We start from the raw sequence: 23,456 nt of genomic DNA on the forward strand, positions 1-23,456 counted from the left end.
ATTGCCGACATTAACAATCTGATTTATTAAAGATGCATCAGCAGTAAAAAAAGATACGATACAATATCATACTATATCATATTGTATCTAACGTATAAAGTAGAATCAGATCACTTTGAAGAGCAATGGCTGCTGGAATAAGACATTCACTGATGAGGGTAGAGAACTTAACACTGCTGGGAAGCTGTAATGCAAGAAAGACCAAGCTAGACATACACCCTGCACCCTTCGCCAGGGCTAAGGCATAAAGTTCCTTCTGAGGGTGTGGTAGATGATGAGATCACAGCACTACAAATCATACCAACTGGCCCCATCACAGAGACCTGCAAGCTGAAATACACCACACCAACAGTGATTACTGAGATGCTTGGTTAAAAGATAAAGACCTCATGCCATAAGGATCAAAGAAACTGACTGCTCTCCGTGAACACCTATCAGGACAAATGAACTGGCTGCTAAAGGAAGAGAGTGGTTGACCCAAGGTTGGACAGTCCTAAATTATGAAACATCTAACTCACATGCCTCTGTAAAACAGGGGAGCTCTGTATAGTAAGTGAAAAGAGGGAGGCAGAGGACTAGTGAGCATCAGAGCCACTATAAAGGATGAAACAACCAAGACCCTGGAGAAGAGAAGAAACAAGAGAAACCATCATGAAGTGGCTGATATCAACAAATCCTACCAGTGGCTAGAGAGGGCTGGACTGAAGGACAGCACATAGGCACTAATCATGACAGCACAAGAGCAACAGAGACTGAGGTCTATCACACCAGGCAGGATCCAAGATGCAGGCTGTGTGAAGATGCCCCTGAGACAGTCCAGCACATAACAGCAGAATGTAAGATCTGTACCGAGTATGAACGGGAAGACTCCACCTAAGGTGGTGAAGAATGGCAGGGCTAAGATACTGTGGGACTTCCAGATCTAGACTGACAAACAGGTGATGGCTAACCATCTAGATATTGTGGGGATAGATACGATACAGAAGAAAGCAGTGGTGATAGATGTAGCAGTCCCAATAATCGACTGTAACATCAGGAAGAAGAAACAGAATAAGTTCTATTCTTTTCTATCCCATTCCATTATATTACTGTACAAATTATTGTTATAACATATTGCACCTATTATGCATATATTCTGTTTTTGGGATGGATAGAACAGCCAGAATGGCCATCCTTCAATCTTGGAGACACTGAACCTCACATTGCCTTTGATTTGCTCATCAGTGTGTGCTTTTAGAGACAAAAACACAGAATATTTACAAGGCTGTGCCTACTTCCACTAAAAGTATTGAAAACGTGTTCCTGGATATCAAGTAAAATCTTTTATTTTTGTTTGTTTGTAAACACATTTTTGCTTTAAGGCTGAGTTAAGGATGAACATCTATGTAGCATAATGAGCGTGTGTGAATACACTTTATACAATCTACAGTAAATATCAATACAATGCATGTAGGTAGCATTTACATTACATTTACCATTACCAGTGTAAAACTGTAAAATATATTAATTGTAAATTAATGTATCAGTTCTATCAGAAATAATGAATCAAAACGGATTAAATTAAAAATGACAGCACTGACTGACAAAAACATCTTCTTTACACCATTATTTGACACGTAAAATCCAGACCACACATGTATACACAGTTCATTTCCTTCACCTGGTTCATCAGCTGCTCTTGTTGTGTGTGTGCCTGCGTGTGTGTGTGTGTGTGTTTGTGTGTATGTAGAGGGGGGTTACATGGCTGTAGGTGGGCGGCTGTGTGTAGCTGTGGCCAGCTTTGAAAGGGTAATCCATCTCTATCACTTAAATGATTATCCCCATTAATCTGTTGTAAACTAATAAAGTAAACACCTCCCCTCCCTCCTCCCCTCATCCCTTCACTTTCCTGCTCCTCTGCTTCAGATGCAGGTTCATTAAGTCTTCAGTACATTAATACGTCTTCATGTCGCCCCTCCCCATCCCATCGTTCCTATCACCAGGTGCTTAGGGCCTCTGGGGGCCCTTGGAAGAGGTTCGGTCCCTTTGTCAGTGTTCCTGTGTGTGAAAAAGTGGGAGAAGCACATAGCTGTTTGCATGTGTGTGTGTGTGTGTGTTTGTGAGGTGGTGAGCCTGCAGAGTGTTTGAGTTTGGGTTGATGAGGGCGAGCAAAAAAAAAATGTGGCTGTCTCTGTGAGAGTGTCACCGAGATGAGGTGATGAGCCTCGTGAATTTAATTTTGTGGCCCGGGACTCATATGGCCCTGGCAGTCGGCATGGTAATGTGCCTGATCAGGTTAGAGAGTGGTTGCTGTTGGTGATCAATCATCCGGGTTGTCACCGCGACTGGGGGCCCGGTCGGCATGAGGCCACTTGTAATTGGCACTAGATTGATGTGGCCGTGTTTACCGAGCATGTCAAACTAAAGTTTGGTCAATTAAAGCTTGTTAAACTAACAACCTCCCCTATAGACACAGACACAAACTTACACACACTCACACGATGTGTGTGTGTGTGTGCTATACTGACGTAGAGGGTGGATATATAAGCATGGCAGTGTTTACTGGACAGTCACTAGAAAGGAGGACGACAATGACAGGAGGAGATCAAACCGCTACTGGAGAAGAAACGAGTGGTGTGTGTGTGGGTGTGTGTGTCAGAGAGCGATCCTGAGAGAGTTGAAACAGTGAGACAGAAGGAGGCCTGGACTATTTTAAACTTTGACAGTGTTTGTGTTGTTGAGTGATACTGTGCTGCCACCACTTATAATTGACTAAAACACATAATAATTCTCTCTGCCCAAAACAGACACACACACATGCACAATGTGTGTGTGTGTGGGTGGGGGTGACAAGTGGAGATCTCACATCATGTCTCACACTGAAAGTATTTTTGAAAACGTCACATTTATGAATTTAAGTGTGACACGGCTTATATTTACAAATCAATTTAAAAACACTTTCTGTCCAAGATCTATATGATTTTCAGACACCTTACATGACGCGCCTCAACACTGTGTCATAAAAGTTGTGGAGCCGTCATAAAGCCCACGTTAACCTAATATGTTTTGAGATACAGCATGTATGCATGGGGCAGCAGGCAAGAGCGAAGAAGCCTCCAGCAGAAACAGGAACAGAACGAGAGGCCACCTGCCTCGAACAGCTGGGGCTGAGAGGACGGGATAGTGTCACAGACAAACACAGAAGTATTGGGCCAGATGTACCATCTATGGTGAGAAAAACAAAGAGTGTCAATGGCAACTATCAATACATGAAGAGTAAAAAGTGTAAAGACATCAGAGTGCGGAAATACGGTCAGAATATCCTCCAGTAGCCTGAGCCGATTGCATCAGAAATAAAATTAAGTGGTTTCAGTCAAATCTTGAAAATAATCCGCAAACAGATATTGTGCAAACTATTTGCGCTCAGACTAGGCCCTTTCACAAAACAGTTCTCCGTCTTTATGCTGCCTCTGATCATTCATAAATCACAGATCACATTAGTGAGCCAAAAAGCCAGCTTACCTTTTCATGTGTTGACCATTCCAGTTCTGTTACTACCTTGCTTTGTGGCACAAAGGACCATCAAGTTTGGGTTGATTTAAACCCCGCTCGCCTCCTCGGTCCATACAGAAATCACACCAAGGCGGCCAGAGGGCTTCTAAGTCCTGGCCTGGGGATGTCTCTCAGCTACTACCATGTCCAATTTTTAGCTTTATATCTGTAAAACTGACTGACTTCTGACTATTTTTGTGTTGGCTACAGTCACGTAGCTGTAGTGGCAATCTTGAATCGGATTTTCATCAAAAGTTACTGAATTGCATATGTACATCCAAAGATTACTTTCTGTGAACTTGATTAAAATCAGTCCTGTGGTTTAAGACAGTGGTTCGCGACCCTAGTCCTTGAGGGACACTATCCTGCATGTTTTACTTGTTTCCCTGCTTTGACAAACCTGATTTGAATGAGTGAGGGATTAACAGGCTTCTGCAGATCTTAAAGACTTGCTGAAGAGCAGAGAAACAACTAAAACATGACAGACCAGGGATGGGAACCACTGGTTTTAGAGATATTTTGGTAACAGACGATTAAGATCAACTCCAAAGGTTAATGACAACAATTCAAATAAAGATGTTTATGATCAATTAGTGCTCAAAGTATGAGCTGGAGATGACTCTCAGGTACAACCACACAGAATTTTAGCTCAGTATATGTAAAACTGACTGAGATAGAGCCATTTTTGTGATTTCTAAGGTCCGTTGGCTGTGGCAAACATTGAGCTGACTCCTAAAGTTAATCAGTTATATCCAATGAATACTTTCTGAGAGTTTAAATAAGATAGATCTGATTACTGGATAATAAGATAGTTTACGAACACATACAGATACTGAAACATTACCACTTGCCTTCATCTTTTGGTGATGGGCGATAATAACAGGACACCACAGGATAACTTAAGCCTAAAGACGCAACTGTGGTATAAAGACAGAAAAATGCCACAATTCATGGCCATCACCTCGATGAACATTTTGGTTTGAAACCAGATGGGACGTGCTGCTCTCCTTGTCTCCACTAGCAGTTTCATCTGCTTCTGTCTTTGTCGTCCTGCCATCCAGGCATAAACCAAACATCGTGGATCGTCTTATAATTTGCTTCACGTTATATTTTTCAAGTAAAACAGCTGACCTGTGCATCATTTGTTTAACAAGTGGCATAAAAGCACAAGAAAACGTATAAACATTTATTTTGCATAAGTTGTACAGTCATGGTCAAGGGTTACCAGCCTCTATATGTCCTGAGTAGGTGTGTTTCTCCAACTTCCTGTAGCTGCTCGGAAGTACTTGACTACACGCCTCTCTGGCTTGTCACACAGAAAGATGTTTATGGGTTGGAAAGGCCAGAGTTCACATACTTTATTAGTCAAGGCTGATCCATAAATAAATAGTAGACTTTATAGTGATCAGTCACCCAAGTTTTGCTCTTTAGGGTCCAAACAGCTGCCTGCACTTTGACTCAATCAGTCTCATCAGAACGAGAAAAAGCAGCAGGGATCAGATCTTTGCTCATCTGCATCACTGATTTCTTTTTATTTACCTTAAATTGTGTTGTTTTGTTTTGTTTGTGTCTAATTTGAAATCATATTTTCCAAACCAACAAGAAAGCATGTTTAATATGAAAGTCAAATTACACTTCAATGATTTGAATGCCTCCACTAGTTCTTTATTTCATTACTCGTGATTTCTTTTTTCATTTGGTTTTCCATTCGTTGTGAATAAAATTAAAAGAAAGAAAGAAGAAAAAAATGCATATTTTCAACCCAGTTTTCAGGTACTTTTAAAAACCTGTGAGAATTTTAGAAAAATGTCTGCATTTTTGTTTAAAATTTTACAAAACTGAATATTTACTGTCAGCTGTAATCATAAAGCTGGGGGTGAATTTAAAGAAGATATTTTTTTTTGTGTGTGTGTGTGTGTGTGTTTTAATCAGACAGAAGTAATGTTGTTCTTGAGAACTTGTGGCAAAATTCACAATTTTCTACTAAATCCCCTATATTACTGTACAAAAAGCAGATATTTTTAAATTGCTTTCGTACTAAATCCAGATTTATGTGTTTCAAATCTGCTGTTTACCAAAATGGCACCCATTTTCACAAGCTATGCTTCTGTTGAACAGATGAGTCAGATTTGTTTAATCTGAAAAAGCACAAAAATGTCCAGATAAGGAGTTTTAATTACTCACATAAAACAATCAAAACATTTAATTGAAAAACCTTCAGTCGAGTTAATGTCTGAAATATTGTTACCAAGGAAGAAAGGGAGGGTTTTAGGATTCTGTTGTTAAAACGTACATTTCTATAACCTTTGTTTTTTCTACCTTCAATCCTTTTTTGGGGCTGATTTTTTATGTTGGAAAATGTTATTTTGTCTATGACTGCTGAAACATCCTTCTTTTAAAAACTTCAAGTCAACACACAGAGACCTGGGCAAAACATTATCGCTCATCCCGGTGAGTGATTAAGATGTGACGCTATCAGAAGTTATCTACTAAAAATATTTCAGTATGTTGATATACGCTTATCTTTTTTCTTTTGAAAGCAAAGGACAGTGCACACCACGGGCCGTGGCTGCTGGATGGCAGTGTTGTGTCTGACACTTGTCTGTTTACCGGGTTGTTGTGCTGTTCAGGTCCTCACTGACCTCTGATCCAGGCTGACCTGAGACCTGCTTGTTTTAGCTTAAGACAGTCCATTAGGCCAATTAGAATGTGACCTTTGACCTCTGAAAGATGAGAGCGTGAGTCAGAAGGAAAAATATTTTCAGTTAGACACACACACACACACACACACACACACACACAGCAAACTCCTACCGTATAATCTGTTTTTGTGTTTCCCTTTGACCGCCTCCACCTTTCAGACCCCACTTCACATGTTGTGAAGCTGAATGATGGTGTCACACACACCCCACCACCACCACCACACACAAACACACACACACACACACACATCTCATACACAGGTCAAGGTGCAAGACCTAACAGTTTTTCTATGGTAAGAAATTGTTTTAGGAAAAACGTTTTTTTGTTTTGTTTTGGGGTTTTTTATAGAAAGTGGAGTTTTTTTTATGTATTTTTTCCTAAATACAGTATTGATGTTAAATAGTAAATGATTTTGTCAAAATTTGCTGAAGAAGCTGAAACAGAGATGTTAAAACTAAAAGAAGCGGAATACTAGCCAAAAGGGAAAAGTGGCAAAATGCTCGAGAAAAAGTAAAAGCAGCTAAAAGTATTAAAAAGCAAGCGAGAAGCTAAAAGGAGCAGAACAGTAGCTAAATGTAGCAAAAGGTTAAGAAGCAGGCAAGTAGCTAAAAGTAGCAAAAAGATAACTAGAAGCTAAACAGAGCAGAACTGTAGCTAAAAGCTAAAAGTTGCATAAGCACAAAATAATAGAGATGCATGAACCAGATTTGAAGAAATCTTAATGTATTTTAGTGGGGAAAGTATTTGTAAATAAAGTTTAATTTGGAAAGTGCAAAGGTTACAACAACCCAAAGCTCATAGCACCCATCTCCTGATTGAGCTAAATGTTTTGATAAAATAATGACTAAAACAACACAAAGTGTGCAGAAGAAGTTAACTTGCCAAAAAAAAAATGTAGAAAAACACAGGAAAACAATAGTGTAAGTGCTGAATCAGCTTTTATACAACAAGTAAACGTGGGTTTGGTGTCACATGCGGCTCCTGCGATATTAATGGGAGCAGCAAGAGGCCACAAGGCTCCTCAGTGGAGAGCAAACAGAAAATTGCTTGAGTTTGTTGCTGTGATTTCAACTTAATGCAGACACAGAATGGGGCATTGGCCACTTACAGACATATCTGTTAAAACAGTGAGGAGAGAAGGTGAGAACACAGTCGTATTTAGCAAATAGACAAAGGAAAGGACTGAAAGGAAACACAATGTTCCACAAAGATGAGAGACTGGGAAAAAAAAGAGGAGGAAAAAAAAGAAAAACCAAAAAAAAGGAGGAGGCCGTGGATCAGTTGCTGTCACTCTGTCCTCCTTCCTGAGTGAGGCTGAGGAGAGCCGACTGCCCGATCTGATCTGAGCAAGTCATTAAGGCAGCAACACACACCCCTGGGGCTACGCAGGCACCAGCCAGTCTGATTTTCAAGTGCTTGTGTGTGTATGTGTGTGTGAGAAAGAGAGAGAGACTGTTTTCTCTGCCTGAAAGTATTTTCTCTGTTTAACTCATTTATTTGTAACAATTTATTCATTTTGCAGGACCTGAAGAGGACACAAAATGTTTTCATAGCTGTCACGGAGAGTTTTTTATTTAAACTTCAGATTAATAGGGAAAACTCTACCCACAACCCGAACAAAATTTTACCAAACTTTACATTATTTTCTCACCGGACCGCATTCAGGAGCAGCATTTTCCAAAACCATTCCAGCACTTTTCTTATCCCCAGTCCACCACCTGCAAAAAAAAGGGGAAAACTCTCAACCCTTTGTTTTTTTTACTTTCAAACACACTGATGTCAACATTATTAAGGCATGTTGGACGCAGGAGGGTTGTGAATTTGTGCAACACACACATGCAGGGAATCTCTTCCAGAAAACAGTGAAAAATTTCCAAAAATAATTGTAATGTCTCATTCCCTAGAAGACAAAACAAAATGATGATTTTTGTTTGGAAAGATATACCAAAAAACATGATTGGTTGGAGAAAAGATCAGCAGTGAGAACTAGAAAATGCGTAAAGGGACTGGACTCCACATGAAAAGCATTTTATGCCAACAATATGTTATACCTTTGTTGAACTGTTTCACTTCTTAAATTAAAAAAAATATTAATGCACATTTTTATTTCTCTTAAGAGAATAAGTTGAATAAAGTCATAAAACCAAAATGAGATCAACAGTGATGAAAATGGCTGCATTTGTGAATAATTTGTGCAAAGTGCAGTGTGTGTTAAATAAACAGATTTCTACTAAACTGGTAAATCATAAGTTGGGTGACAGATAAGACTTTTTCAGAAGGTACTATTTACTGTTTCCTTCAACACACGTACATTCAGAAAATCTGATTATCACCATCGGTCTATTCTCTCTCAGGCTTTTCTAAATGAGTGTTATTTAAAAAGCGATTAAAACAACATTTTGATCATTTTTTTAATGAGACTTCAGAAAAAAAAATCAGTCTGAAGACTTCAGTGTCTTTAGTGAAATTTATATTTGTTTCTAAAATGAAGTAAAGATGGTAAGTTAATTTCACATCTAAATGCATAATTTGTATCAATCTTTTGTATTTTTTATATTTACAGCTGGTCCTCCAGTCAACACATTTCTTATCTTTAATGCAGTTCATGAGTTGGTATCAATATAATCTGTATAAACATCTGCAATAAATGATGATGATGATGATGATGATGATGATGATGATGATGATTATTATTATTATTATTATTATTATTATTATTATTATTATTATTATTATAAATGTCTGAATGGTTCAAATTCAGCTACTGCCCAAAAATTCCAACATAATTTTATTAATGATCCATGCTAAGAAAAAATGCTGATGTTTTGTTGTATAAACTGTATAAGAAGTGTAAAAAGAACCAAGATCAAAAGTTGCTGCCAGTGGCTCATTGTAACCATGGTAACCACACACCTGTGTCTTTCACTCCCCTGCTGCTCTCTTAAGAGAGGTAAAAAGAAACATCCTCAAGCAGTCGCTGTGCAAAAACTGTAAATCAGATCTTGAAACTTTTTGAACTGTGAACGACAGAAGACTGATGGCTGAACCTGTGAATTCTTATGTTTCCACAGTGTTTTATGTAGGAGATACGACAAGCTAAAATGGAAGCTTGGGTGTTAGCAAGCTGCACTCTAAGAGGATTACAGGGAAAACTGTAAATCCTTTAGCAGAAAGAGACACGCTGGGTGAAAGAGGACAAAAATGCCTACACTTTGTTGTAAAAAAAAACAAAGCTGTGGGAGTTTTGGCTAAATTTTGGAACGTTTAGACACCTCAAAGGTTAGTGCGACATCACCTGTTAGTTGAACGTTATGTGGAAAATTCTCCCAAAACCCTGACACCTAAACTGTGGTTGTATAAAAACTGTAAAAGTTACCAAAATGCTCCTTCAGTTGTGTAAATTTCAGATTTCTGTGACTCATTTAAACTTTGAATGATGTTTCTACTGTGAAGTATGTCTGAGCTGTAGAGCTCCAAAGAGGGCTGAGTTTTCCCGTTCGTTTCATCTAAATCCCATTGATGTGTATGGGGAAATTTCTCACGGGTTTTTGTGAATTTCATCCAAGCTGTACAAAGTATTCCTACCAAAAGATATACAGCCAATCGAGCCACGTTTTGATGTATAATTTGCTTCTTTTTTCTTTTTTTTTTTCCAATGGCACCAGGTGTAAAAACAAATCCTAAACCAGGCCCCTTATGCTATGCATTGGCACCCTTTATAATAATCATTCTGCTCATTTATAACAGTAAATACGTCCATTCAGTAGCTCTAAAAACTATCAAAGCTCAAACACGTTCAGAGACAGAGATGCTGTCAGGTAGGATGATCCCATGTGTCCTAAGAGAGGCAACAGCACCCAGCTGCCCCTGTTGAAAAGATGGACACAAACTGGAAACCAGAACAGTCACTTTTCCACCCCTCCGCTTCTTCACAGACGGCAGGAAGTGTGCACTCGACCCACAGCACCTCGAAACTGGACAGAGACACCCGCAGTGCTCTGGTAGGACGGTGGGGGGTTGTTGTCGGGGGCCTCAGAGTGCTGACAGTGACTACTGTTCCACCAGACACACTCCACCTGTTGGCCATAAGTATCTGACCATTACCGTGACAGAAATCCAACAAGTTTTCTTGAATTATTTCTTTTAGCTCACAAAGGCTTGGCTGCTTTATCACTAAAACCATTTTGTGCTATCATTTGACAAAGTACTACAGATTCAGCAAAAACTGCAAAAATAACACTTATGCAAGTTCAGTTTTTTATTACTTTCTGTAAACTTCTAAGCAGGAGATTACCATGTACCAGCTGACACTTATGGACTCAAACATCTGACAAATTTGAAAACCAGACTTTAAAAAAAATGGTCAAATCAGTATTTTTATTGAGCGCCCTTTTTTCTATATTATGTATTTTGGTTTTTGTCTCTCTGAAAGTGTAAGTGTCTTCTGTCTCCTCATTTATTTCCGAAATGCATACCACGATTCCGTTTTGTGGCGACAAGAAGATCTGTGCCTGGTTCCTCTTAAAGCAGTAGGTCAGATCTTCTGTATTGGGGTCCTGTAAAAAGTTATGAACAATCAATATCTTACTTGTAGACTGATTTTTGAACAACCTTAATTTGAAAAAAAAAGGTAGTTTTGACAAAAGACGTAATTATGATGGACAAAGTATCTATGTCTATTCCCATTGTACAAAAGTGAAATCAGTGTATTCGCATTTCATTCTATTTAGTTTTTATTTGTCTTGTGAAAGTCCCATTTGTTAACATAGACATAAAACTTTGTCCACTTCATCCAGGCACTACAGGCTCTTGTTTGGTTTGAGCTTCAACTTCCAGGTTTCATTCCTGTGTCTAGTTATAATAATCAACATATGTTATAATTTGAGACAAGGCAGGGAGCTGAAAGCTGAAGGAAACAAAGTACAAGCGCCACCTAGTGGCTGGCCGTAGTACAAGTTTAGGTCCCGCCCCTCCATGCATACGAATTCGGACATTTTCCTGACTGAAAAATAAAACTGCACTTCAGATTTTTTCTTTCAGGTGTTGATTTTTCTTGATTCACGTAATTCTTGTCTCGCTGCTGCTGCATGTTTAAATATGCATTTTTAAAATATGTGTGGTTTCAACTAGTTATTTGAGGCTCAAAGAAAAGCATCATGTTATGCTGTGATTGACATATATGACAGCCTGTTAACTTGTTGGGAGAGTGCGGCTCACATTACCAATGTGCACACTCTGGCTGCCAAAAAGCAATATGGTAGGACTCGTAAACTAGACATTTTGGCTTTAGTTTGAGACAATAGAAGTTAATGGAGTCGCTTCATCCATTTTTTTATGTCAGCAGTTATAATATATGTCCATGGTTTTGACCAAATTGATAATCTAACCAATCTAGACCAAAGTGAACTGCTGCCATCCTAAAACAGCTTCAATCTCAAAAGATATCCTAGCTTTCATGCAGATGTTATTTTATCGACTTTACAGTGTTGTAGTTTTCTCATTACATGATTATTCCGGCCAATAGCACCTCAGGCTGCACTAAAAGTGCTACAGTTAGCTGCTGCCGCTGCAATTTGTGCTTGGAAATGATCATGGAATTTTGAGTAAATAACCATGTAATGCAAACCTGGCAGTAAAGGACGCAAAGCTTATAAAATAGCATTCACATGAATGGAGTTATTTTAAAACAACAATAATCCACTTTGGTTTGTCAATCCAATCCAAAGTAAACACAACTTTTTCAAGCTGAGGCCATTCTAAGGCTTATCTCGAACAGGTAGGACATCATTTGGTCATACTCCCTTTCTGTCGCTTTAAGGTTGAAATTTCTTTAGCATTCTGACTGCATAGTTGGGTGTCAGATGAGTCCGAGCTGATCTGAAAACTCAAAATTCAGAGACTGAAGAGCCACATCTGACAGAACGTAGCCTTGTCCTTCCTGAAGTAGGTGAGAGACACTGAGGTGTCTATGTTGGCTTTCTTCAGCGTGAAGTTTATTGCAAATACCAGAGTAGCATTTAAACTCATGGTTTACTGGTAAGTGACATGATGGATTGTGTTTCGTCTAAAATGAAACGTTTCCCACTTGATCCTGAGACGGATTGTAAAATCGCAGCTCTGTTGTTGTGTCTATGACCTCGGGCTCTACCAACACATGTCACCCTCATTTGTTGCCACACAGTCAACACTGCTGACAGACTGACCGCTTATAATTATTGCGTGTCAGTGAAAAGGATTTGAATGGCGTTGCGTTAAAATCTCCTCTGGAATTCATGCGAGCGCAATGATTTTCGACCCCCCAAAATCTGTTACTTTAAGTCTTTCAGGCTTTAGTTTACTAAATCAGTAAATTATCAGTATATTCATTTCTTTTGCTCTTTACTTTTCATGTTACTGTTTGTATGTGGTACCTAGTTTCTCTGAGAGCCCATCAAATATATCATGAAAAGACAAAACTTTTTAAAAAACTACAGTATTTCAGTTTTCTGCTTTTTCTTATTAAACACCATAATAACTATCTGATTGTAAAGCAAAACTAAATTTACATTCTTAATATCAGAGGTTTCGATCCCATTTGCCCCAATTATCTTATCAGTGCATAAGTGAGAATATAAAGGTGCAGTATAAAGCATGTAAACCTGGGTGAGGATTAAAAAGGTGCTTTATAAATGTAGACCTATTCCCAAATTCATTTTTATCATTTTAATATTATTCACATTTTAATGAATTCACAGGGATTAAGACAATTCTGTGTGTCAGGATACGTCTTTTCTACCAGTAGACATCAGTGCAAACGGTGGTGGTCATTCCTGACTGTAGCTCGTTAAAACCTGCTTTAATTTGAGATTAAAATAATCAGGTTACAGTTTGAGTTTTGCAACATCCCGTTCCTCTTTCAAAAGGTGAATTTGGCCACATAAGGTTTATTGACTTTTTGTTAAAGTTAAACACCGGAGCCTGCATGTAAAGTTAAGATGTAGATCCCAGTAGTGCGAATATCAGTGAAAACTCACTCAGCAAAAGGCCTCATCCTGTCCCAGCAGTCTTAAGGTAGACAGGATAAGAACTAGTTTGCATGTTCTCCCCATGAACGCAAGTGATTCTCCAGAATGACTTGAAACATCCTCGATTTCCTCACAAGTTGCAGTTGGTTGTTTTGTCACTTCAGCTTTGGACTTTTTCAACAAAGTTGTGCAACAACAGTGACAGAGTCGTCCTGAGCGCCTCCAACCCTTCCCCATTTTGTTACAGGTATCTCCAGCCCTTCTCAAGAGTGCACTACATTTCAAGTCTAAAAACAACACCGATGATAAATAAAAATGATTGAAACTGGCCCAAATCTGATGATCCATATTTCAAAAGTGTTCTCCAGCAGAATAAGTCATAAAGTTGCTGAGGTGGATACGAAATGAGCCGAAGCCAAAGTGATGAGACCAGGTGGGCAACAAAATGTGTGCGCAGTTCTGCAAGCCCTGCACACAGAAATAAGCCGTGATTTTCAAAAATTGGATGTGACGCTGCTCGCTGTTTGCTTGGTCGCTAACGCTCAGAATTCAGTGAGACTGCAACTAAAATTTGCCAATTTTTAAGAAGTTTTGAGCGACCACTTAGCCTCCGACAGTTAATTACTACTTTTACTCTGTACCACCTCTATCATTCAGTCACTTCTCTCCCCGGTTTGTTAGATAAAACAACCAGTATGTGGAGTTCCTGAGACAAAATCCAACCATGCGTCTATTTTCTGAATCTGCTTGATCCTGTGCAGGGCAGAAGGTAGCTGGTTTGTATCTCCAGCCATCCTTGGGTGAGAGTCCAGTGCACCCAGGTCACCAACCCATCATCAGAAAAATGCTTTGAAAAGTGCAGACGATTGTCAGAAGAACAACAGATCCACAGGTTTAAGACTTTTACACAGAAAATAAACAACACTTCTTGCAGGGGGGGTTTATCTTAAACTAGCACAAATGTTGGGAACAACACTGTAAAGTTTGCAACAGCTTAAAACAGACAATTAGAGTTAAATATTGCATCACACAGGGTTTTTTCTAGATTGAATATATTTTTAAACAGTATCTTTTAATTATATCAGTCCTTCAACACAAAGAAATCTGAAAGTGTTGTAGCCACTAAACCTGATAAACCTCTTATGGGTTTTCTTTGTTGTTTCCTTTTTTTTCTGCTAACAGAAAAATGAAAAAATACCATGGGGGATCTCTTTCAGAACATATGGTGGAGCATCTATTTCAATCTGCTTTCAGTCAATTTGATTGATTGATGCCAACATGGATGCTCCTCTCTGGAAATTCACACAGCAGCCATCTGTAATCCAGTGTCAGAGATCAGAAAAAAAAAAAAAAAAAAGTTTTCTTCATTAACGTCTAAATGTTTCAGCTTCCTTTCTGAGTGCTTCGGCCAAGCATCATTCTTAGTTTCCTCCCACGTAGTCAATAATTCCTCCCGTCAACCCCTTCATTTATTTTCCACAAGAAGAAGTCAACAACCCAGGGCCTGAGCAGCACAAGACCTTTTATGGGAAAACAAGTAAAAGTTCTGGATCAGTAAGTCTCTTCAGGACACTGGGGAGGTGGTCATTCCTGACTACATAGCTATTTTATTTCAACCACTTTATTTTAATCTAGAATAACGCCAATCAGGATTCAGTTTGAGTTTGCAGGTTGGAAATTTCACATGTTAAACCCTTGGAAATAAAAAGTATTCTCACAGAGCATTAATATAAAGTCAACTGACACTTCCCACTGACTACATCAGCATTTCAAAAATAAGTTTAAAAAGAAAAATTATAAAATTAAAAGCATGCCAATAATGGGATCTGATGGTCTTCCTGTCCAACATCTTAAAAACATACTTCAGATGTTTTTGTTGTTGGTTCCTATGGAGAGATTATAAGCAGTCAGTATCTTATCTGCAGTAGATGATTTCAGTTCAGATTATTGGGGAGAAATTCTTATGGAGGAGTCGAGCTTAAGTATAGTCAGTTAAGAGCTTATTCCAGAGCAGAATAAGTTGTTATAACAACACAAACCTCATGGATATTTGTACCATATTGCATTTGCATCAGACTGAGTATGGTTAACACATTTTGTTCTGTAATGTGTGTTTTGCACAGAACATATTACAGTTCACGAGTAGTGCTCAGACGTTTGTGTAAATAATTGTCTTATAATAAAATGATACAATGTTAAATTTTACAACAAAACAATCATTTAAACCACCATAAATCTTTGGGGTTTGAGTTGTTTAAATGCCTGAAAGCGCCTCTGGAATGGGCCCCAGTTTAACTAGCTCGACCTTTTGACTTCTTTATGAGAATTTCACCCTGATTCTCCAAACTGAGATTGTTCTGAATGCTGTTTTCTGCTGGTAAAATATGGATCGTAACTGCTGCCACTGAAACCAGCTTTTAAATAAATCCCAACTCTCCCTTGAATTCCCTGAATATATGTTATCGTCAGTGGTTTGATTGTTGTGGGTGCTGCTTGTAGCTTAAATGGAAGAAAATCGTGGAAAGCATCAAAGCATTTGTTGCATGAAATCATTCTGATAAATAAGAATGACTTATCAAATTTTAATTAAAATTATTATGTAGCATATAATTAGTGGACATTTTGGATATGGCATTTGTGAATCTTGACATTTAAGACCTTCCCTTGGGTCGAGCCCTTGAAGACAATCAAACTGACAGTTTTATTAGTTTAACTGTAACATATAGCTCCTCAAATCATGCTACAAAGGACTCTATAACAAGACAGCAGTGTTGAGATCGATGAGATGGCTCTAAAAGCTACAACTATAACTATAACTATAACTCTATCGGTGGCATAGAGGCATGAATACAGCAACTCATGAAGTGGGCCAAGACCTAAGCCATGTGGTACACCACTGTTAACCTTAAATTGATTTCTCATCGCACTGTGCAAGACTTGCAAGATTTTTCAAAGCAAAAAAAAAATCTGTTTTTAAATAAAAAATACTGTGTTTGCAAATGTTGGCTTTTACTTGGCTGATATATACCATGGTGTAATGAAGCTATGATTTCAGATCTTTCCTAAAATTTCTGAACAGAAAAAATAGAAACTGTTTCGCAAATTAAGATTCAAAGTCATAGATTTCAGACTTCTAACATGTTCAAAGATGTCAGCATGTATGAAGTGTTTCCATGCAATCCTTTTAATTTAATTTCTTTTACTTAGACTTTAAATTTTTATATGAGCTGTGTCATAGCGGAACAATTTTAGCTACAATATAAGATTAAAAGGATTGTTTTCATGTTTCATTTTAACCAACTTAGTTTAAAGTATTTTCACCAAACTAGTTCATACTGTCTTTGATTCCACTGATGTGGTAAGATTTTTTTTTCTCCTGTTTCCGCTTTCACTCACTTTCTTCCTTTCACTCTCTGGCTCCTCATTCACTGACTGGCTTCCATCAATCACCTGAAAATGGGATTTTCTGGAAGTCCTTCACATTCACATGATAAGTGCACTGATAGGGAGCTGCCAATCATGCGGTGGGAAGGAAAACAGCAGCCCTCGGCCTCAGTAAGGCATGGAAAGCACAAACACGACCACAATGCTGATGTTTTTTTGTTTTTTTGTTTTTTCCCCCTCTTTCTCAATGGCGGTCAAAAATATCAAATGACAGAGGCTAGTTTGTCAGCTGAGATTTATTAGATATAAGAAGAGGCTCTGAGAAGGAGAATCGAAAGACAGAAAAAAAGAAGTCTGATTTTTCTGAGAAATAAGCACAACCTGAGACAGTATATGATAAGTTACATACAATATGTTGTGCTATTACAAAATGATAAATGGTAGGGTCTGATGTAACATGATACACTATACTAATATACAACACAACATATGATATGAAGCACTATGATATCAGATGACATGATACTCTATATGTTCCTTTTCCTTTTAGCTGCTTTCTTCTGCAGGGGTTGCTACAGCAAGGAAACTCACACGAAAGATTGGGCAATGATTTCACACCAGGTGGCCTTCCTGAGAACAACCTGAGCTTGAAACTGCAGCTTCAGGATTACCCCGGCATTGACCACTGAGCTACTGCAGCCCTTACAATATGACACTATGATACGATCCAAAAAAGCATCCGATATGATATGATTTGATATATTATGCAGTGACTCCCCCTGATACGATATATATATGATGCAGTCTCTTTTTCATCCTCTGAGCTCGGGTCCTCTACCAGAGGATATATATATATATATATATATATATATATATATATATATATATATATATATGAGAACTACCAGAACATAAAGGCTGAGGAAAATGAAGAAGTGGCTGCAGGTCAGTGTAATAGATAAGAGGCAGGTGTGAGTAGGCGCGGTTGGAGCCAAAGAGCAGAAGCTGACTGAGGGAGAAGTTGTAAGTAGCACAGAAGAAAAAACAAATGATAACAGAAAGAAAAAGGTTAAATACCCCAAAATTAACCAAAAAATACAGATCCTGACAGGAAAGGAAAACGGTGGACGATATGATGCGAACAACAAGAAGAACCAGAACTCGTCAGCTGTGTCGTCTGTCCTCCCTGTGGCAGAGAAAGCAACAAACCCCCTGCAGCCATCCAACAAGAGGAGCAGGAGAAACTTCAGATCAGATCATTCCACATATTTTCAACCTGCCTTCAAGTGGTTTGTGAAGTATGTCTTAAAGATGAGTTTGGAAAAGCACCGATGCATATCACATTCCAGGATTTGGGTTATCAACCTTTTGTGTCTTTAATTTGACATGGACAAGCCACACTTGTTATCACTTAATCATCCATTTTATAACCTTGTCAAGTCCTTGAATCTCAATTGAAAGGCAGCAATAAATGATTAAAAATAGTGAAAGAACAACTTCTCTTTTAGACTGATTGACAACCTATAGACTGAAATGCATAACAAACAGCTTTTGTGGCGCTAAATGTGCTTTCTTACACTTCAAAGTTTATATACAGTAATTCATAACCAAAGTAATAGTTTTACCTTATAACCCAAACCAGAAAAATGTGGACCACATGGAAACCAACCTGCAGCTCCTTTATTTTCAGCAATTAAACACATTCTCCGACCTTTTCTGTCCTTTTTTGATACAGGCCAATGAAACTGTAAGGCAGTCATTGTGAAACACTTATTGAGATGCAAACAGCATTATCAAAATTTATTGCAACACAATGGTTAAGAAAAACAGTCTGATAATCAGGTGATTAAGAATAACCAGAACTCAAGAAGTCTAAAGGTTTCCTCACATTTCTCAAGATGATGATGTCAAAAAATCAGAAGTGTGGGCTGATGGCCTACAGCAAACAACCAGTTTCCCTCAAAATGTTGAACTTTTATGAATGGAAGTCGTGACACAGAAATGTCAGGAGTCCACACAGCACAGATTTCCTTCCACGTCTAAAAAGAACAGGATGAAGACTCACTTATCTGAGTTATTTCAGACATGACAGAGAGTATGTTTCCATTACCTTCTGTCACTTTCAAAGTAATGCATGGAATTCAGATTTTTTTTTATCTAGTGCAATATTCAGCAAAAATATTCACCTTTTTTTACTGCTCTGGCAGTCAAATGTTCAACCTATACACTTCTTATCTTATCTCCTTCAGTAGGAGAAAATCTTGTGTCATCATTTTTTTAAAAGGCAAGTTTTTTGAGTTTTAGCTATATTTTTGGTGTCTAAGATGTGGCGGCCATCTTGAATCGGTCTCACTCTGAAAGTTTAATCTTCTGTAGATGTACATCAAATGATTGCATTTTAAAAGTGTCACATTTTGTGTTTTGTTTTTTAGTTTTTACTATTATTTTCTTGTATTTCCAGATTTTTATCAGTTTTTTTTTTTGTTTTGTTTTGTTTTTTTTTGTTACTAGTGACCAGTGTTTAGTACCTGTTTAGTCTGGAATTTTTAGTTTTGTTTGTCTTCTTCTTGTTTTTTAGTGGGGTTTCTTGGCAGTTGGCATCTTAAACGTATATTACCGCCACCTACTGGACTGGAGTGTGGTTTCAGTCAATGGACAGTAGGAAAAAAATGAAATTAGATTAGTCTATATATTAGTTTTCTTTAAATAACTCATCAATAAAGTCAGCATGGTTTGTAAAGCTTCTCCTAACACGTTTTTCAAATTAATCTCAAGCTTTCCCTTTTGTTGCCTGCCTTGGAAAGTTGTTTGTGTTCATTTCCTCCTCTGGTCAACATCTCTGTAAATCTGTTCATCAGCTCTCCTCCTACCTGTTCCCATTCACTAATCAGTGTCAGAGACTCCAGTCATATATATATTTATATTACCCTGTTCAATCCTTTTATTTAATTTTGTTTGTTGTTTTTTCATTATTATTAAAAGCTTCATCTATCCACCAACAACCAAACATCATTGCAGAATGTTTCATTAAATGGTTCATGGGATATTTTGTCAAGAGTTCTAAAATAAAAGGTACTAATTCAGACAGGAGTTGAATCTTGAAAAGCTGCAGACCTGAAGGGTTTCAGTTAAAGTTTAAGCAGAGTTTCTGATGCAAAATGGCAGCTAACAGAAATGTTCGGCCTCTCCGGCTCTGCTTAAATTGTGTCTGTGTGTGTGTGTGTGTGTGTGTGTGTGTATGTATGTGTGTGTGTGTATGTATATAAGAAAAGCTTTTCCCACAAACTCAACTCAACTCACTGGCCTCTATAGCGGTGTAATTTTTCACTTATTTCTCTTTCCTGTAGATCGTCANTGTGTGTGTGTGTGTGTGTGTGTGTGTGTGTGTGTGTGTGTGAGGAGAATCAATACCTGTCTCCATTTAAAGTGAAGAGTTGAGATAGTTTTTCCAAACCCCACAAGGACATTTGAGCCCCATGAAATGAAAACGCTCGCTCGATGATTGTGTTTGAAAAGATGCCACCGTGTCACTCTGAGGCGCGTCGGGGTCTCTAACTGCGAAGCAACACCAAGGCGCTCAGCTTCAACATGCAAAACTTGCATTTAAAACAGAAAATCCTGCACCGACTTCATTCCTTTAAACTTAGTCCAATCGCTTAAACTCGCCAATTAAAGTTGGTCCCTTTTTTTTGTAAGTTCTGATCATGCAGAAGCTGTTTCAGATGGATGATAAACAGCTGGTTCTCTTCAAAAGCTGCTGCATTCATTACTGCGTTTCATCCCAGTAATTCAGCCGCCATTCCAAGTCCCCAATGCTCATTTATTGGTTTGAACTGAGAGGCGCTGCTCTGCGCGCGGATAGGCTGCCCACGTGCATTAAAATTTGATGCCGCGCCACCAGCCAATGGGGTATCTCCGAAGCAGATTAAATATTAATATCTAAGTAGCTGGCCCGCGTTAAGTAATTAGGTCCCCACGGATGGTGAGGCAGGGAAAATCAATGAGCCACATGGTTTAATTTTTCATTTAATTGTTCGAGTTCGGCGCAACCAAAGCTTTCGGATTCCGACCATCGATCATATCCGCGTTTGTTAATATTTTTCCAATCAGCCCATCTAATTGTGGCTATTACTTATTAAAAACTGCTTCGTCTCTGGGCGCTTCCTGCAGGAGAGGGCAGAGAAAATGGTTCCTGCAGCACCTCCGTGATTCACCTGAGCATGAATTAATAATAATAACATCCGGCTGCATTAAATGACAGTCATTTTTCATTCATTTACCTCGCTTTATTTCAACCCATTAGCTAAATTTACGTTTTTTTTGTTTGTTTGTTTTTCAGGCATCCAAACCTGTGCAGTGTGGCTCCATTACTATTAACATTAAAGGATATGTTTGTATGTATGTATGTATGTATGTATACTTGCAGCACTGCACCATCACTGTCAGTTGTTCCTTTATTTGTTTTCTTTATTTATTCATATTATTTGTTTATTCAACTTGCTGAACTGATGAGTTTATCGTCATCCTTCAAACTGCAGAATTCATTTGGACTCATTCTTAGTTTGTCTGCACACTGACTCCTAAACTTCTTGTTTGTTTGTTTTCCCACATTCTCTGACTGTAACCCATCTTTTTAGTTTGCCTTTTGATTTAAACAGAGCCTAAGATTCTAATGAATCCTGCTTGTCCTTTTTATATGTTATTGTTCTTCTATTCCTGTTTGATACTTTATTTTTTGTGGTATTGTATTGTTGTCTGGTTTGACTGTAAAGATTTTGATTTTATTTATATGTGCTCTTAATAAAGCTGATGTTGACTTTTGTCTGGGTGTTATTAAGCAGGATTGTTACACAGTTATTCAAACTTCAACGTGGGACTAAGTGCCTTTGTCAGGGAGGGAAAAAAAACATTCCTTTGTTATTCCTCTAAAATGATCTTTAATTAATTATCTTTAAGCACATTGGTGAAAAGTTGAAGGAGAATTTGGATCTTTATGTTCTTAGACCTGTTTTATGCAGAGAGGTTTTTGGGGATTCGTAGAGTGAGATGATAACTGTGATAGGGATGGATTTCACCTGTTATTATTTGATGTAAAAGCAGAAATCATGTGAAATAGAGGAGAAAGTATCGACCAAAGCAGTGATGTTTGAAGTCACATTGGCTGACTCTTTTGAATATAAACATATCTGAACTCCAGACCATTTTCAGTGGTCATGAATTAACAATAAATGTAATTAATCTACAGAAACCACTTTTATTCTGAAAAAAGGCTGAAACTGGTGATAATTTAAAACGATCATGGCAAAAGTTGCAATCAGCAAAACACCAGTCAAAATTAGAAAAACAGAAGCTGGAAGCTAAAATGAGGAAAAACAGTAGCTGAATGCTGTAACTATCAAAACACTGGCTAAAAGCTTTAATCCACCAGAGCAGTGGCTAAAAAGCTAATAATAGAGCTCGAAATGAAGGAAGTCAAGTCTAGTTTGTTCCAAAGAGCACAAGGTTTTTAGGATTTTCCATCAATTTCAATTTGAAAAAATGTAAATGTAAATTTCTAAATGTATAAAAGTTACAAAAACCAAAGGCCATAATGTCCTGAACAAGCTGGAGGTTTTTGATATCTTGACTAGTCCGAAAATGTAGAAACTTTAAACAGGAAAACAATAAATAAGTGACATGGAAACTGGAGTTTCTGTGTGGCTGTGGCCTAATTGGTGTTTAAGACACAGCAAACTTTAAATTATTCATTTTCTGCACCCCACAAAATACATTTAAAATGAAATACAATCTTGCTCATGGACTCGGATTGGAACCTGAGACCTTCTTGGTCTTTTTTGTTCTTTTAGATTTTATAAACTGACAAACAGGAGAGCAGAAAAAAAAAAAAAAAAAACTGTCCAACACTGATACAGAATGGCTCAAGGCCTACTGTCCATGTGGAAGACAAAAAAATAAAATAAAATAACAGAAATACTAATGAGTTACTTTCTTTATTTCGTAATGTTGTTAACATATTCTGAGGTCATTGGGCGTGGGTGTGTTTTGTTTGAAGTGTGAAACAAAATAATTATAAAACCAAGCCATTGATCATCTGTGTGTGTGTGTGTGTGTGTGTGTGTGTGTGTGTGTGTGTGTGTGTGTGTGTGTGTGTGTGTGTGTGTGTGTGTGAGTGTGGAGAGGCTCTGCCCTGCCCGGGGCCCAACAATGAAACAGATAAATCTTGTATTTGTTGTTAATTGCGGTTTTATGAAGTGTCCCACACCGGCCCCGTGGAGCGCGCGCTCTTTAGCCAATTGAGTTTGCAGGCCCCCGGAATTGGATCTTAATCTCGCGCTGTCTATTTGGCACTTTGATTGATGCCCCCGGCTCGGCGGAGGGGCGGGCGGGCCAGCCTCACTCCCCTGCTCGCGCACACAGAGGGATGCGCACACGCGCGTCCGCAGCTCTCCAGATAACGAGCGAAGGTCGAGCGGAGAGGAGAGCGCAGCCCGGAGAGCCGAGGGAAGTGGCGCGCGGAGCATCCTGTGTTCCTCGCGCGGGAGCTGCAGGAGGAGGAGGAGGAGGAGGGGGAGACCCGCCATGGACCACATCGGGATCCTGGGGGCGCACTTGCAGCAGCACGCGCACGTGGAGCCCATCAGCTTCGGCATCGACCAGATCCTCAGCAGCGTGGAGCAGAGCTGCATGCTGGGCGCGAGGATGCACGAGGCGGACTACGGCCACCCGGCGTACGGCGGCGCCGGCGGAGGCGGCGGAGCGGGCGGGGGCTTCGCGTGCGGCGGCAACGGCGGCTACGGCGGCACGGGCGGCTCGTGCGCCGCGGCCGCGCTCGGG

General features: G+C 38.8%; 1 protein-coding gene across 1 annotated transcript in view; it reads left to right on the forward strand.

Moving 5' to 3' along the window:
• Positions 1-23,087: 23,087 nt before the first annotated feature.
• The window catches only part of tlx1 (T cell leukemia homeobox 1), a 7,446-nt gene continuing 7,077 nt past the window's right edge, over positions 23,088-23,456 (forward strand). The window contains exon 1 of the mRNA XM_037973404.1: positions 23,088-23,455. Within this exon, the coding sequence (XP_037829332.1) occupies positions 23,202-23,455 (254 nt within the window). The 5' untranslated portion in view covers positions 23,088-23,201. The remainder of the gene's footprint in view (position 23,456) is intronic.

The sequence above is a fragment of the Kryptolebias marmoratus genome, linkage group LG22 (genome assembly GCF_001649575.2).
Source record: "Kryptolebias marmoratus isolate JLee-2015 linkage group LG22, ASM164957v2, whole genome shotgun sequence".
NCBI classification, from domain to species: Eukaryota; Metazoa; Chordata; class Actinopteri; order Cyprinodontiformes; family Rivulidae; genus Kryptolebias; species Kryptolebias marmoratus.